Source organism: Lycium ferocissimum, chromosome 11 (genome assembly GCF_029784015.1).
Source record: "Lycium ferocissimum isolate CSIRO_LF1 chromosome 11, AGI_CSIRO_Lferr_CH_V1, whole genome shotgun sequence".
In the NCBI taxonomy this organism is placed as follows: domain Eukaryota; kingdom Viridiplantae; phylum Streptophyta; class Magnoliopsida; order Solanales; family Solanaceae; genus Lycium; species Lycium ferocissimum.
Genome location: NC_081352.1, coordinates 39,265,887 through 39,282,592, shown reverse-complemented (window position 1 = coordinate 39,282,592; position 16,706 = coordinate 39,265,887). Strand labels below are relative to the sequence as shown.

Genomic DNA, 16,706 nt, shown 5'->3' with positions numbered 1-16,706 from the left:
TTGCCGCTTGGCTATCACAATGTATACATATAGGCGCCAAAGGTTTGGGCCAAAATGGAATATCTTCCAAGAAATTTTATGACTTCTTCACCGGCCTTGTCTAAAGCTAATTTTGATGATTTCCAAGACACTCGCTCCTCCTCCATGGTGAAAACATATCCACTCGTGGATTTAACTTGAGATGATCGGTGAAAAAAATTCTTGGGATATTTATTATAATGCAAAGCATAGTTTTGGGTGTGTTTAAATACCCCAAGACTCGTTTCATTGCCATCAATGAGTTTGATTTGGATTACTCGTGAATCGACTCGGCTTGCTAATAGCAATGCTATATCCGGGTCGTGTACAATTCATAATATACATCAAACTTTAGTCCAATTGTGAGTCAACCTTCTTTTCAAGTGCAAAACTTACATCAATTGGAGTCTTTAACATTGAAATTTAAATACTTGAACTTGTTTTATTTGTGATAATGCTAGACCTTGTGGAGTTTTATGGATCCTAATTCCTAAGATCAAATCAAGAACCTCTAAGTCTTCATGTCAAATTTGCTAGCTCATACGCTTCGTTGCATTTACATCGGCAATATCTCTACTCATTATCAACATGTCATCAACATATAAACAAACAATGACTTCATGATTTGGAGTATTTTTAATGTAAACACATTTGTCACACTCATTAATCTTAAATTCATTTGCCAACATTGTTTGGTCAAATTTCGCATGCCATTGTTTGGGTGCTTGTTTAAGTCCATAAAGTGACTTAACAAGTTTGCACACTTTCCTTTCTTTACCAGGAACCACAAAACCCTCAGGTTGTTCCATGTAAATTTCTTCCTCCAATTTTCGATTTAAGAAAGCTGTCTTGACATCCATTTGACGGATTTAAGACCATAGCCGGTCTGTAACACCCGAATAGATGTTATCCTTGTTACCGCGAATGTGTCAAAGTAATCAAGGCTTTCTTTTTGTCTATAACCTTTGACCACAAGTCTTGCCTTATATTTGTCAATAGTGCCGTGACTTTCATTTTCCTTTTAAAAATCCATTTTGATCCTAAAGGTTTATTTCCGGATAAGATCAACCAATTCATGTATGGTTGTTCAAAATTGATTCAATCTCACGATCGCCTCTTTCCAAAAAATCGAATCGTAAGAAGACATTGCTTTAAATGTTTGAGGCTCATTTTTCTAGCAAAAACATCACAAAATCCAGTCCAAAGGAAGTAGATGTCTTTTGGCGTTTGCTACGCCTTGGATATTCTTTACTTGGTGTAATTTTCTTTGGTTCTGCGGCCGTTTAGATCTTTCATTGACGACTCACATTCGCTTATACGGATAAATGTTTTCAAAGAATGTGTACCGCATTAACATGAATTTGGATTGTTCGATTTGTGAGCCAAACCGACAAGCTTTGTTGTTTGTAGCATAGCCAATAAAAACACAATCCACGACGCTTTTGGTCCGATTTTTACCCTTTTGGGCAAAGGAATTTGTAAACACCCCACACTTTGAAATATTTCAAGTTGGGTTTTCTTCCTTTCCATAGTTCATATGGAATAGATTGTGTTTTTCTTGTGGGGCACCCGTTGAGATGTAAGGATAGCTTCCCCCCACAAGTTCTACGGTAAATCGGAACCTATTAATAAAGCATTCATCATTTCCTTTAATGTTCGGTTTTTCCTTTCCGCAATTCCATTTGATTGTGGTGTGTAGGGCAGAGTAGTTTGATGAATAATTCCATATTCTAAACATATCTCTGCAAAAGGAGATTCGTATTCTCCACCCTTATCACTTCTAATCATTTTTGTCTTTTTATTCAATTGATTTTTCACTTCGTTCTTGTATTGCTTAAATGCATCAATTGCTTCATCCTTACTATTAAGCAAATACACATAACAATATCGAGTGCAATCGTTAATAAAAGTTATAAAATACTTTTTCTCACTGCGTGATGGTATTGACTTCATATCACATATATCTGTGTGTATTAAGTCTAAAGGATTTGAACTCCTATCAATAGACTTATATGGATGTTTAACAAACTTAGATTCAACACAGATTTCACATTTTGATTTATTACACTTGAATTTAGGCAATACTTCTAAATTAATCAATTTTTGAAGCTTTTTTGTGTTGACATGTCCTAAACGAACATGCCATAAATCATTTGACTCCAATAAGTAAGAAAGAATTCTTATTAATACTATCAACAACCATCACATTGAGTTTGAAAAGGCCCTGTGAGGTAGCCCTTTTCTATGAACATATCATTCTTACTTATTATAATTTTTCATGTTAAACCCGTTTTTGTAGTACGTGTGTGTGTGTGTAACGTTATTGAGAGTCGAAGACTTTGAAGTCATCTTCTTGAAGTATCTTCCCATATCCTTCAACCTTGGATAGTATTTCCCATAAATAGGGTTGAGCATAGGTTGCAAATGCTTCTTTACCGCCGCAAACATGTCGAGTAAGAAATCAAGCCACCATGAGTTTCGAAACAAATTGCACTCCGATAGCATTGCACACATATCATCCATGTCATCATTCTTCTCCACCATATTGGCTTGTCCTTTTCCCTTGTCCTTTTTCGGGAGACGACAATCTGGGGCTTTGTGTTTTCCTTTCCCACAATATTGAATTTTTTCTTGTTCTCGCTCCTTACTCTTTCCAAAAGGTTTCTTCCTTTTCTTATTCTTTCGGGAGCAAATTTTTCTTCAATGATGTTGCTCCATAACCGCCCGAATTTCCACGCTACTTTTTCGGAACTTTATTATCTTCTCTCAATCTTCAAGCGAATCACAAGATCTTCCGAGCATTTTCTTATGCTTCGTGTTTCAGATAGTTTTTGAAGTCTCTCCATGAAAGAGTCAACTTCTCAATCACGAACACCACTTGAAATGCTCGTCGATTACCATACCTTCAAGAATTATGGATAAGGACTTGGAGTTCTTGAACTGGGTTCCAATAGGTTAATCAAGAAACTTGGCAACCATGAATTTTTCAAGCACGCATCTTCGCTTTATTCTTTCGAGTGCAATAATCTTTTGAATTACCGTAGACATTATATGTATCATCATCTAGTCTAAATGTAGAAAATCTCATGCTTCCAATGCAAAAAAAAAAGGATTTTCATTCGGGAAAAAGTAGTGGCTCGTAAGAACATTCTTCGTCGCCATCCTTTGAAGTTGATACCGTAAAAAGCTTGGACGCTTGACGATGCAACATTTGTCGCCCAATGCTGTCACGCCCGAACTCGGCCCGGACGTAACACGGCACCCGGTGCCTATCTGCATGTGACCGAGCAAACCAACTGGCCGGTCGAATTAAATACGTGTGTCGATTAACTAAAAGTCTCGAAATATCCTAACGGAAATACTTAGACAATCTCGAACATGTCTGAAAGTAGCCAACATGGCTAAACCAAACAACTGAACGACCGCCAACAAGGCTAACATAATAAATATTTTTTTTTTTTTTCGTATATGCCATCGCGAGCGCAGCCCCTGCAATAAAAGGTGACACGCACATTTGAAAATGGTATAAAAATAATAAATCGTAAAATTCCGTATCCGAATCATCCGTATTATCTGTGTTTGTATATGCGGGGCTCTCGCCCAATAATAAACGCACGCTATGGCCCTCGCCCTAGTAGTAAGGCACCAATGACTCCTCGGCCATGTATACGTATACACAGATCGCGCTGTGCCCCTCGGGCAAAATCACATATGTATAATTATGGTTAATTAATAAGGACCGAGACCATAACAACAATGAACAACGCCGAAGCGAAATAGTATACGAATTTTGTGGGGGGAGGGGGATACTCAAATTGTCAACCATGTGAATCGCAACCCTAAAAGATTTCTACAACATATTGAAACCAGGGCTAACCGTATGACCGACAAGTATGAAGAAGGCGTAGGGAGAATCATGAACATTCCCTAACGTAGATAGTTAGCCTCACATACCTTTAATTTGTTGAGCGAAATACAATGTTCGTCGCCCCTTTCAACTTTGATCTATATCAATACAAGCCAAAGGGATTCTATATTTTTTTGCTTTGGTTCTAAGCATTTTATCAAACACTTTGGGCATAAAGCTATCTCCATTAATGGTGTTTCTTCACCTAATTCCCATTCTATTACTTCTAGGTGATTCTCAATTAGATGTAATTAACATCATTCTCCATCACCCATATCATTATAACAATCTCAAGTCAACAATCCAAAACTCTAGCATAGTTTATATAATCCTCTTTATTTTACTATTCTCCCAAGAACTCATCAATTCACAACTATACATGATTAGAGAGTAGAAACATTACCTTTTTGAAGCTCTTGAATCACATCCAATAAAAATGTTCCAATCCTAACTCTATGGATTAGAAGAGTTTACTCGAGTTAGAAAGGGATTAGAGACTTAAATTCACCCTAGAATCATGATAAAACTTACCTTGGGAGATATTGAGGTTTGGGACTTGTTCTCTCTTGACTTTAGGTTAATTTTTCGTGAACTTGGGAAATAAACCCCAAACCTTAAATATAACTTAAAACGCGTAAACCCGACCTTTTGACCCAAAATGACCCGTTTTGCGATGGGTCCGCGATACGGGACCATCGCGCAATGTTCTGTAGCTCAATACTCAGACTTATCCCCGCGATCTATCGCACGCGCCCCCACGCGCCTGAAATAGCGACATGAGTCGATTCTGCACAGTGTTCGGTAAAATGGACATAACTTCTTGTACACAGATCCGTTAAAGGCCCATAATATACCGTTGGAAAGCTATTTGAAAGGGATACAACTTTCATCAAGGAAGTTTTCCCAAATTCATAACAGATTTTCACGAAAGTTATGATGAACGAAAACTTAGCCGATTCTCAAGTGCCTTACTATTAGCCATATTGAAACGATCATATCTCCTTGCTTCTTGTAATAGTATTTCCACATACCATTCATTGTAATTTTCCAAATTCCAAACCGATTAAGGAGTTACTAAATAGGCCTATCAACCATTTTCGCAAAACGTTCAAACCTTCAGTGTTTCCACTAGAACTCTAAAAGGAGCTTAAACTCAGTTCAAGATGCGGGGTGTTACAAACGGTACGCCAAAGTTAGACTTTAGATAGGGAGCATTAACATCACTTTCTGTTTCCATTCTTCACTGTCAATAATTGACAAACTGTTTAATAAATGGCAAATGAAACAGAACAGTTAACAGAGAAGATATATATATATATATATATATATATATATATTTTTTTTTTTTTCCTTTTTCCAGAATCTGTTTCACGATGAAGTTTTTATGTTCTTCAAATCGCGTCACTGTTATGAACTTTAATAATCCAACGAAGTTTTTATGTTCTTCAAGTTGGACTAGAAAAATTCCAACGGAGTAGAAAACTAGAAGGTTTTAGTCTCCAAAATAGAATACAAATTAAAATATATAAGCAATAATTTCTTTAAGATTGTTATTAAATCTGTATTGCAAAGAATACTTCGAACCAGTAAGTTAGACTAATTTACGTAGAAAACTCTGCAAATCACTGAATTGGTCTTAAGGAAATTATTTCCCTCAATGTACCCGAGGTTTTGGAATCTTTCCTCCCAGGATAGAACGATTTACTCACCCTAACCAACAGTGACTACGAACCACTCGAAGGTAGTATATCACACGAGAGTTTTTAAGATGCATGAAAGAAGAAGATGATTCTGAGGATCAACAGAAATATATAGCCTGTTTGGGAAAAGGTTTGCAACTTTTCAGAAAAGTTTGCAACCTTTCAGAAAAATTCCGTTGAAAAAACGGAGGGAAATGTTTTAAATTAATCCGGGAAAGAAAGAATCTGGGTCAGGATCTTTAATTAATTAATTAATTAATTAATTAAAATTAAAGGAAATTTGGTCCAAAAAGATTATCAATCAAATCATTTGACCGAAGCCGAAGCCGAGCCGAGCGACGACAACGGCGTGAGAGGAGACCCTATTCTTTCCACCACCTATGAGGGACAAATGCAAAATAAGATTCATTTTTCCACTTCTTTCCTCTATTTCCCAAGTTTTTTTTTTGTAGCAAGTTTTAAATTATTACATACTCGTGTAGAAGATACGGCTATGTACTTTATTCATATGATTACTAGTTAATTCATTACCCGTGGTTCTTGAAACTTACCGGGATTTTGTTGAAGTCCCTAGGGGTTTCATGCATTCTCTACTGCCATTGGGTTGTATACCAAATTAACTGGGTTAAGTTATATGAACACTCCTTTCTTTTTGGATCAGGTATTATTTCCGTCATTTTTTTTGTATTTCTTAGTTTAGTATTCGCTTATTTCTTGTTGGCCTTTCTTGTTCTTAGTTTCCTATTACTACTTCTTGTCTCTTTTACTTTAATTTTCTTGCTATCCCGTATCAAGTCTCTATCCCACAAAGGGAATTCTACGTACACTCCACCCTCTCCAAATCACACTTGTGAGATTACACTGGTATGTTGCTGTCTGTTATATGAACACTCTTTTTCCATTCTTACTTATTCTAGTCCAATGCTCCGATATTAAATCATTTAAGGCAAATAAAGGGTTCTCTAAAATTAGACTTTAGATAAGTCTCAGACTTATTCATGTGTAGACGTGCTGGACCTTAATGTAAGTCTAACAATAATTACATTTTATTCCCATCGGCGTCTAGTTGTTATCGCTTATGTTAATCCTTTAGCTCTGCTCTGGTCTAATAGATAGATCCTAAAAACAGCTAAAGAAGCATGAGTGTGTTAATTAGCCTCAACATTTAGTGAATTTAGCATCTGAATATCAGAGACCAAAATGATTGTTCATAAAATTTTTTTTTTTTAATAATAATAAATAATAAGTCAGGAGTTGGGGTGCAAAATCTGATATATACCAATTAGGCAATTATCATGGCTACATTTTGACACGTATTTGCCTAATGCTGTTCAAGTTTGGAACGATCGATTAGAAGATTAATGTTGACCCCTAGAGAGAACAGATATTCGTGGCTTCTTCTATTTCTATTTTTTGAGTTTAAGTTATAGATAGGTGTTAGGTTATTAAAAAGTCTCACTGATTTACATTATCAGGTCATTTTCATCTATTGTAACAGGTAGCTTTTTTATTTTTAAGATTATTAATCTCACATTTTGATTTTTTTTTTTATATTTTTTTTTTTTTACACAAACGTGCATATAACTTAAATTCTTATTCCTTTTTTATAAACATTTGATTGTCTGTCTTCTTTCTGGCATCGCAATCGTCCATGAAAGACAGCCACCAGCCAAAACTCCAGATTCTGATGTGATTTTAATATGAAGTCACTTCAAGCAGTGATATGGATGTTTATCATTTCATGCTAATGTCCCTTTGCATTCTAATTATAATATACTTACTGTCCCAATTAGAGGAGAAAAACTTGCAAATAATTACTCCATCTGTTGACATAATTGCATTAGTTCGTTCTCACTTGTACATAACTGAAATCTGATGATATTGCTCAAGGAGCATCAAACTCTAATTATTGTACAAGTAATCTTACACTTGCAAAATATGAATCATATTTTTTAAGGAGCTTCTCTAACAGTAAATAACATGGCTTGAGCTCAAAAAAAGTTAGAAAATACAGTTAAATTAATTATTACATTAATGAAAAGATAGAAGGTTTATCTTTGTAGGTGAAATGTATTTCATATATCAGAAACAAGATCGACTTCATTTATCTTATGTTGATTTCTTTTTACCCATTTTCTTATTTTATTTTCTCTAACCTTGGTGCAATTAGTAGAAGCATAATAAAACAAATTAGCTGAATAGTAGTTTGTTGCGTGCCTTCACTGTCCTTCTGCGTGATATATACATTTTATTTTATTCATCCATTTCGCCAATACAATTTCCTGTCAATCCTTCAGAACTGACTAACGTTTAAATTTAATTAACTGCCTAATAATACACAAAAACGCCAATCCATGTAACTACAATTCTTGGCATATTTTGTCTATAGATATGGGCCTACAACTTGATGAGGTGACACATGGATAGAGATTAGAGATCGACACATGGATAGAGATTAGAGATCGATATATAGTTAGGTGCCTCAAAGGGAGAAATGAAGGGGTGGGGGCCTAAGAGGGCATAAGAACTCAAAAAAAATTGTGAAGATATTCAAGATTTAATATATTTAAGTAGTATTTTTTTTTGTTCAATTTGTGTGATGCACTTTTATAAGCATAAAATTTACGAAAGAAAGATATTTTTAAAATATGTGATCTAAAACAAGTAATGGATCTTATGAGGTGTAAAATGCGAAGTTTAAGGATAAATCAGTTTCAAATACAAAAAGATACCATTCTTTTCAATACAGACTAAAAAGAAAAATTCATAACATAAATTGCATGCAGACAGAGTATAATTTATTGGTGTAGAATATTCAACTAATTAATCACTCTTTATTGGTCGTAGTTCCTAGGGCTGGGCGTTCGGTATTCGGTTCGGTATTTTTAAAGTTCGGGTTCGGTAATTCGGTATTCGGTAATTGAAAGTATATACCAAATACCGAACTTTCAAACTTCGGTTCGGTAATTCGGAATCGGTAAATCAAATTTCGGTTCGATGACGTATTCGGTAATACCATTTTTTTGAAAGAAAGCGCATTGGCAACCAAATAAGATCCGCTTAAATAAGACTGCGAAGTGAAGATTGGACATCAAATTGATTTAAGGCTTCAACAGTCCATAAACCAACAATAGCTTCAATATTATTTCTATGCTTTCTTTCCACAAGATTGGACATCAAATTGATTAAAGGCTGAAACAATTTGATCAATGATAAATATTTGACACATAGAAGGTATTGTAGAAGTGAAATGAAATGACAATATATTATGCGCTTTTATAAAGAATTCACGTAATATGAAAAGATTGTGAAACGAATGGACTTGAAATGTTTGAAATTGACTTGAAAATGTTTAATGACTCATGACTCGAAATGTTTTAAATTTTTATTCCTTTAGGTTGTACACGTATTGGTATTAATTTCGGTATTCGGTATTTACCGAATTACCGAATGGTATAATTGTAAATACCGAATACCAAAACCGAAATATTAAATTTTATATTTTAGTACCGAATACCGAACCGAATACCGAATTACCGAATACCGAAATACCCGGTTCGGTTCTCAGAATTCGATTTTCGGTATTTTATGCCCAGCCCTAGTAGTTCTAGTTCCACCCATGGGTATAATATGAGGTATAGCACCAACTGACATAAAGAATTAATGAAATGAGTGAAAATTATGAGAATTAGGGTACATATTACAACACACTACAACAACAATACTTCAATCTCAAACAAGTTAAGATTGGTTGTATAAATTCTCACTGGCCATATTTCTCCATTTAAGCTCAATTACACGGTCCAGCAAAAGAGAAGAAAAAACGATTGATGATTTCTTCTCATCCATTTAAGCTAGTTCTGATGAGCAGAGTTATCTGAAATCTATTATGATGATGGAAAGTATAGATACCTGAAAATAATTGAGGAATACACAAGTTAACTTGGACAGTCAGTAAAATAAAAACAAAAAGGATAGAATATTGGACTCCAATTTTCACACCTTAGTGCAGAAAAAACATCATTTTCAGCATCTTCGTAATTTCTTCCAAGTATATTGTGTGTAAATACCATATATTTTATTTTTTTCCTACTCCATGCCTAGACTTAAACCACGTCAACCCCCTCAACTCCATATAATCCTTTACATGTATTAATACCTCTAGCTCTTAGGATATCCCATCGATAGGAGCTAAGAAAGAAAGAGAAAAAGTTACGTTGAATCCTAAAGACTTTCTTGTAGTTCTAAGCAAGAAAAAATGGGGAAGAAAGTCAGAGATCAAGCCTCAAAATCACAGACGAAACAATTCAACAACTTGATAAAATTGTTGAAGCCCAAAGTTTATATTACACCATCTTCAAACTTCAAGAATCTTGTTCAACAACTCACTGGCAATAATGGATCATCATCATCAAGTCCTATGATCTCATCATCTCCACCACTTCCTGATCATCATGAACATGATCAACGGCTGCAATTCGTTCATCAATATCAAGAATATAGCCAGGAATTATCCGTAGATTCGTCAGAAGGAAGTATACCATCATCCATTAATATTAGTAATACGTTACGTGAACCGTGTTTCAGTTTGTTGGATAGTAGTAATAATAATTTGATGGCAAGCCAAGAAATGGATATTTCTGAAGAATATTATTATAGGAATATGGAGTCATGGTTATTGGAGATGGATTCATATACTACTAGCTATCATCATCATGATCAGTATGAGGGATATGGGGCGTTGATGAATATTCATGAACAGGTTTCTGTTGATGATTATGGTTATGATTTATCCACTCTTTTGTGAGACTTAGCTAATAAGTCTCGTGTGTATGATCATCTAGAAGACTAGATCAAGGGCGGAGCTAGGGTACTGTACCTATATATATACAAGGTTAAAATTATTTTTATCTATAAATAGTAGATGTTGAATTTCATGTTAAAATTAGTACTGGCTCCGCTACTGATCTGGGTTATATTATTGTTCATAAATATCTAGCTATGGGAAGTACTGTAAATGGTTGTGTATGTAAATGTTGTTTGATTATCTTTTTTTTTCTTCTTTCTTTCTAGATCTCGATGTAGAGAGGATATATATTGTTAATTAGTGTGGAGTGATTATTATCAGTTGATGTACATTTTTGTATGTAAAAAGAGACAATTTTTGTATTTATATTATCCGTGAATATTGTACGTACTAGGTTTTGGTCATATGAATATCTGTATAGTTTTCATAGCAAATCTTAATTAGAAGTTTCTAAAAAATTTGGTACATTCCAAAATTTGTATGGTAATAAGAAAACATTTATAAGGGTGACATTTTGACTATTTTACCCTCTTAATATATTTTATCATGTTCTCTTTCCTTAATAAATATTTACTCCATTTATGATGAAACCTCTTAAGTATTGGTATGTGAACTCGCAAAATCAGCTCATTGATGTAATTAATACAAGGGTAAAATAGGATAAAGCTACTTATTAATTTTGTCTTGGGTAAATAAAACGATAAATATTTTGAGACAAGTATTTTTAGTAAGGACAACAAATATTGTGAGACAGAGGGAGCAGTCTTTTATATATGGCATTCTTGTTGATTAGGTCTGAAAATTATTCTTGTAGTGTTTCAGGTAGAATCTTTTTCATATGTAATCAAAATTATATAGGCAAAAATCTCTTCTTATGAAGATCTTCATTTTCCTCACAATAGAGCAAATACCGTTGCATCATATGTTGCTGTTCACGTATTGGAAATAGGAAATGGTAATATTGCTGGGGTTTTCATAAAAACACTCGAGTAACAACAGATCTTAAAGTAATATTACTGGGGAGTAGCATCAAGACTCTGTGGCCCAATGGATAAGGCGCTGGTCTACGAAACCAGAGATTCTGGGTTCGATCCCCAGCAGAGTCGTATTATTTTTTTTTTTCCAATCTTTCAAATGTCCTTAAGATAATAAGCCAAAAACCAATTGCATCATACTTTTCTTTCTTTTTGCCTTAATATTGTCTTTCCATGACCATTTAACAGCAAGAGGGGTGAAACAATATGGATCCTCAGTGATCTATAATAGTGATAACAATAATAAAAGTTGTCTATTTTAAAGGCATAATAATCTACTATAGTGTCAAAATAGTTCTAGAAAAGCAAATATTCAAATCGAAGAACTAACGAGACTAAAACCTGATCTCACCTAGTAAATATCACTTATATGGTTCTTTTCCTTTTGTTGTGTAGTTGTGTTCTATCTTTAGCTAAGTCTGCCTTGGTTCCAAGAAATTGTAGCTCTTTCGAGACTTACTTCCATGTGATTTTAGGTTTACCGTGTCCCATTTCATCACTCATCGTAGTTCCACACATACATACTGGTGCATCTATAAGCCGATGTAGGACATGACCAGGCCATCTTAAGCGATCTTCTCTCATTTATTCTCAATGCGTACTACAACTTGCACCTTCTGTTAATGTGCTCATTCTTAATTTTATCTAATCTGGTATGACCGCACATACATATCCACTCAAATTGTTGGATTTCAGCAGCCCGGCATTCACTATCAATTTATCATATAACATTGCCAGTCTTGTAACTGTTCTGTAGAACTTACCTTTTACTTTGATAGGTTTGATAGGCGTTCTGCTATCACATATGACATAACACCCCAAATAACACTTCTCCATTTCAATCATCTGGTGAAAAAGATAAGGGTAGTAGGGTACCACTTTTTTCCCGTAACATTCAGCCTTCTTTCTTTTGTAATAACTGTGTTCAAGGGAAGGTCACTATTGTTATGTTTAGGCTGTATTTTGCGATAAATGTTTGGCAATACAAATACACAAATAAAAGAAACATGGGTTCCACATTTGAGATTATTTGGCTCCACCTTCAGAGCATCCTCACTGCATTGTTCATTAATACAAGAGAGGAAATAAAATTGTAAGAACCTTTTAAGTGCATACCACCAACATGGTGATATAGGAACAACTATTGTCATTGAAAATGAGTTATTTCACAAAGGGAGCGACGAAGCCACTTGTTCATCTGTTATCGCTTGACTGGTGTTACTTGAGAAGCTGGCAGAGTGTACAAGGATTTCAGCTGCTGGCTAATGAGTTTGCTGTTACTAACAGCCATTTGTAGTTCCAAGTTATCGGACCACCATTGTTCCAGTCCATGAGCCTCAAGAAACTTTTGTTTGCCTTTCGAAGACAAGAAAAGTTTTGCTGCAGCTTGGCAGTTTGTTGGTTTTGCGTTCTCCTTGTTGTTAGCAGCTTGGTCGTTTTGTGCTCCGTCTGCATCAGTATAAGAGCAGCATATGTAATCACTGTTGTTAATATACAAGTGAGGGACCCATTGCTTTGGGCCTACTCGAAATGATGTTGCACCGCTTTCCTCACAGCTGATCTGAGAATCAGACTTTGAAGGAAGCATTGCTTTTAACCTTTTCCATGCAAAGCCAGCTTTTTCTCCAATGTTTCTGAAACTTGAAGCAAGTGAAACCGAGGGTGGATTGAACAAATGTGCCTCTACATATATTCCTTCTTTGGCTAATGCTTTTCCCACTTGAAGCGCAAAGCCAGCTCCAAGGGAATGGCCAGCAATACAAATGTTATTGCTTCCATACTTGTCGGTGATTGCTTTCAAGGCCTTCAGGACTCCACTAAACCTCACAGATCCTTTCAAACTTTCCCAGGCTAGGAAGCGGAGATCATCCTCGATGTCTCTTCTCATTGTTGGGCTTTTCAGAAGTGTTCCCCTTAAGGCTAAAACAGCTCTAGGTGCACCACTGGGTCTGATCAGTACAAAATCAGCATAAGCTGCAGATCGATCCCACTCGAATATTGCACCAAATATGGATCCATCTCGTTCATCTTTTAGGGTCTCGACCAGCTTGTACTTGAAGGGTATCCACCATTTTGGAGCAAGTGCATTTTGTTCTGTCCTATTTTCTTGTCTGTCAAGCTCAAGAAGGTAAACTGCTTGGATAAAGCAGGCCATTACTGTTCTTTTATAGTTAGCATCCTTCCTCCTGTCCAAGTGAATTACTGATTGGTGTCAGTGTCAAATGATCCAGTAATTGTCTAGTATTTCCATAGAAAAAGGATCTCGCTTTATATTGAGTAATATGCAAAAAGAGAACCATTGTAATATCTAATAACTCATGGAAATTAGTTCATATCCAGGGATTAGACGAAAAGAGGCTCATGTCAGCTTCATCTAGGATTTAGGAAAGACTAGTTTTACACTTCCAGATTGTATACACTAGATAATGCAAATTTTAACTCCACTAATTAGCATATCTAACCACATAAAAGTTAAGTTAAATAATTGAAAGGAAAAGGCTACATTAAAAATTGAATTGTGCGCCTTACAGCCATCTTGCAATAAGCCCAAAACGAGCAGTAGAGTAACAAAGAAGAAAAACAGCGAGCTTATTGCATATTTGCATGAACAACTATAGATTTCCAAGAATCTTTACTAGCAAGTGGACATGTTATTCACATTGTAGGATTCAGTTTTTTTCTTTTCTTTAATCAAGTACATTGTAGGATTCAGTTTTACAAGTTAATTAGCAGAAGAAAAAATAAAAACTTAGCAAAAGATAATTAGCTGAAAGAAATTCATATTCATATTCAACTGTCACAGCCTTAGGGTGAAGAGAAAAGTTGTGAAGATACTTAACAATGTGCTTCCAGATGAGTTAAATCACTTCCGGTCTCTGATGATAATACTAGCATCAGAGCTTATGTGACTCTGGCCTTTATTTAAAAGAGAAGCTTCTCCTCCTTTTTATTAGAATGGCCAGTTAAACTGAAATTCAGTCTCATTACTTGCCTCTTTCAGATGGGTCATTTGCACGATTGCTCTTCAAAGGCACTGGTCTTCAATTTTTACCCTTCAAATCGGTGGCCTTTAATTTTTGCCCTTCGCTAAAAATTTCTTGATTTCTGGTTTGAATCCCCGCTCAGTCAAAAATTAAAAAAAAAAAATTGCAAGTTTGGATTCACAAGGCATGCAAAGCCTTCACCAGAAGGCAAGGCAGAGTTCAGGCAATTTTTTTATTTTTTACTTAGTTGAAATTTTACAAACCTCTGCCTTAAGGCCTAACTTTTGTTCGAATAGGCTAATTTTGGGTAAAAGTTTGCCTTAAGGCTTAACTTTGCTACAAACTTCTGCCTTGCGAAATTCTTTTTTTTTTTTTTTTTTACCGAGTTGGGGGTTCAAACCTTAACCCAGACAGGCGAAAAGCAAAAATTAAAGACCACTGATGTGAGAGGCAAAAATTAAAGACCACTGCTGTGAGGGGCAAAAATTAAAGACCAGTGCCTTTGAAGGGCAATCCGCACAAAAAAATGCTTTGAAATCATATAGGGCAATTTGCAGGATTGCCCTTCGCTACGGTTGGTCTTTAATTTTTGCCACTCAAATCAGTGGTCTTTAATTTTTGCCCTTCGCTAAAAGCCTCTTGGTTCCAGATTCGAACCCCCGCTTTGTCAAAAATTTTAAAAAAATTCGCAAGGCATAAGTTGGGTTTCAAATTCTGCCTTAAGGCCAAAAAAAAAAAAAAAAAAAAATATATATATATATATATATATATATATATATATATATATATATATATATTTTAATTTTGTAAATCTCCGCCTTACTAGCAACTTTAAGAACGATTGGGCCTTAAGGCCTAATTTTGGATAAAAGTTTGCCTTAAGGCATAAGTTGGAGCCCTGCAAATCCCAGCTTATGCCTTGCGATTTTTTTTTTTTTTTTTTTTTATTGAGCCTCGAACCCAACCTCTGGGTGTTAAGCAAAGGCCAAATATTAAAGACCACCAACTTGAGGGCCAAAAATTAAAGACCACCCCAAAAGAAGGACAATCCGCGCGAAAAAATGAATCATATACCCTTCCTTACCACCACCGTCCAAATAGGCTAGGCCCACAATTACTAATCCAAAGATGTGTTAAGAAACGCAAGGTAAAGGAAACAATAAATCAAGACAAGTTCTCCAAAGTTCCAAACTATAAAACACAGAATCAAACACACTCTGGAAGTCCTGATTAGCAATATGCATAGGCAGATCCAGGCTAATTTTAAGCCGTAGATACAAGTGCCTCTGCACCCTCTAAGGCGGATCCATAATTTTGAGTTTATGTGTTCTGGATTCTAAAATAGCAACTAACTAGATTTTGCGTAAATTATTTATACATATTAAGTGAATTTCTTAACACAAATATAGAATCTTGGCCAAAGTGATTGGGTTCTGCCGAACGCGTTAACTAGTTCGTCATCACCAGTGATCCCTCTAGAGGTGGCCAATTTTGAAAAGAGGAAATATAAGAGTATGAGTAGAAGAAACTAACCAACTGGAATTAATAAGGTCCTTCCAATTTGGAGAAGAAATATTACGAGGTCCTGAAACATGAAATGCATAAGGATGAGATTCAACAACACTTTCCTTCACTATTTCTCTATTAGTCCCCACTTCATTTTTCATCTCTTCTGCACTAATATTGGCCATTAATGAAAACCCACCTCTCTATATATGCCTTATTATTCTTGAAAAATTATTCAACTGAAGTACATCTGTGAGACTGTGACCCAACAGTAGTGGTGTGTGTGCTTTCTTGCCTTTTTTGGGGTATCAGATTCGAAGAAATTAATGAGGAATTCAAGTTGTTGGATTTATAGTAATCTAGGAATAAACATTTGTTTTGAAAATGTTGTCTCTAACGGTCATTTTTTTTTCCTACCTGGATTTACTGCCTTTCTCAACAACGCGGTACCCCTGAACCTGATTACTCTCCCTCCCTCGCTATAAGTTGTGTTACACCTTCCTTTTTTGATCGGTCCCAAAAAGAATGATACATTTTATATTTAGAAATAATTTAATTCGAAACTTTTCCTTTTATCGTTAATGAAATGATTTACAAACACACAAATAACTATGACTTATTTTAGCTAAAAGTTTCAAAATTCTTTTTTTTCGTAAATGTCATGCCTAGTCAAATTATGTCACATAAATTGAGATGGGGAGGAAGTAGTAAGTTGGCATGAAAGTCCTTTACTTTATCCAGATACATGCA

The 16,706-nt window shown here is 35.2% G+C and overlaps 1 protein-coding gene and 1 non-coding gene across 2 annotated transcripts; one reads left to right on the top strand and one right to left on the bottom strand.

Moving 5' to 3' along the window:
* Positions 1-11,465: 11,465 nt before the first annotated feature.
* Positions 11,466-11,538, top strand: TRNAR-ACG (transfer RNA arginine (anticodon ACG)). Its single transcript has one exon. It is a non-coding gene; the product is annotated as a tRNA-Arg (tRNA).
* Positions 11,539-12,463: 925 nt separating this feature from the next.
* LOC132036525 (GDSL esterase/lipase At4g10955-like) lies at positions 12,464-16,149 on the bottom strand. Its single transcript, XM_059426879.1, has 2 exons — positions 15,984-16,149; positions 12,464-13,652 (listed from the first exon to the last, which is right to left on the bottom strand). The coding sequence occupies exons 1-2, from the start codon at positions 16,139-16,141 to the stop codon at positions 12,668-12,670; spliced, it is 1,143 nt and encodes a 380-aa protein (XP_059282862.1). The 5' UTR covers positions 16,142-16,149; the 3' UTR covers positions 12,464-12,667.
* Between the last annotated feature and the right edge of the window lie 557 nt (positions 16,150-16,706).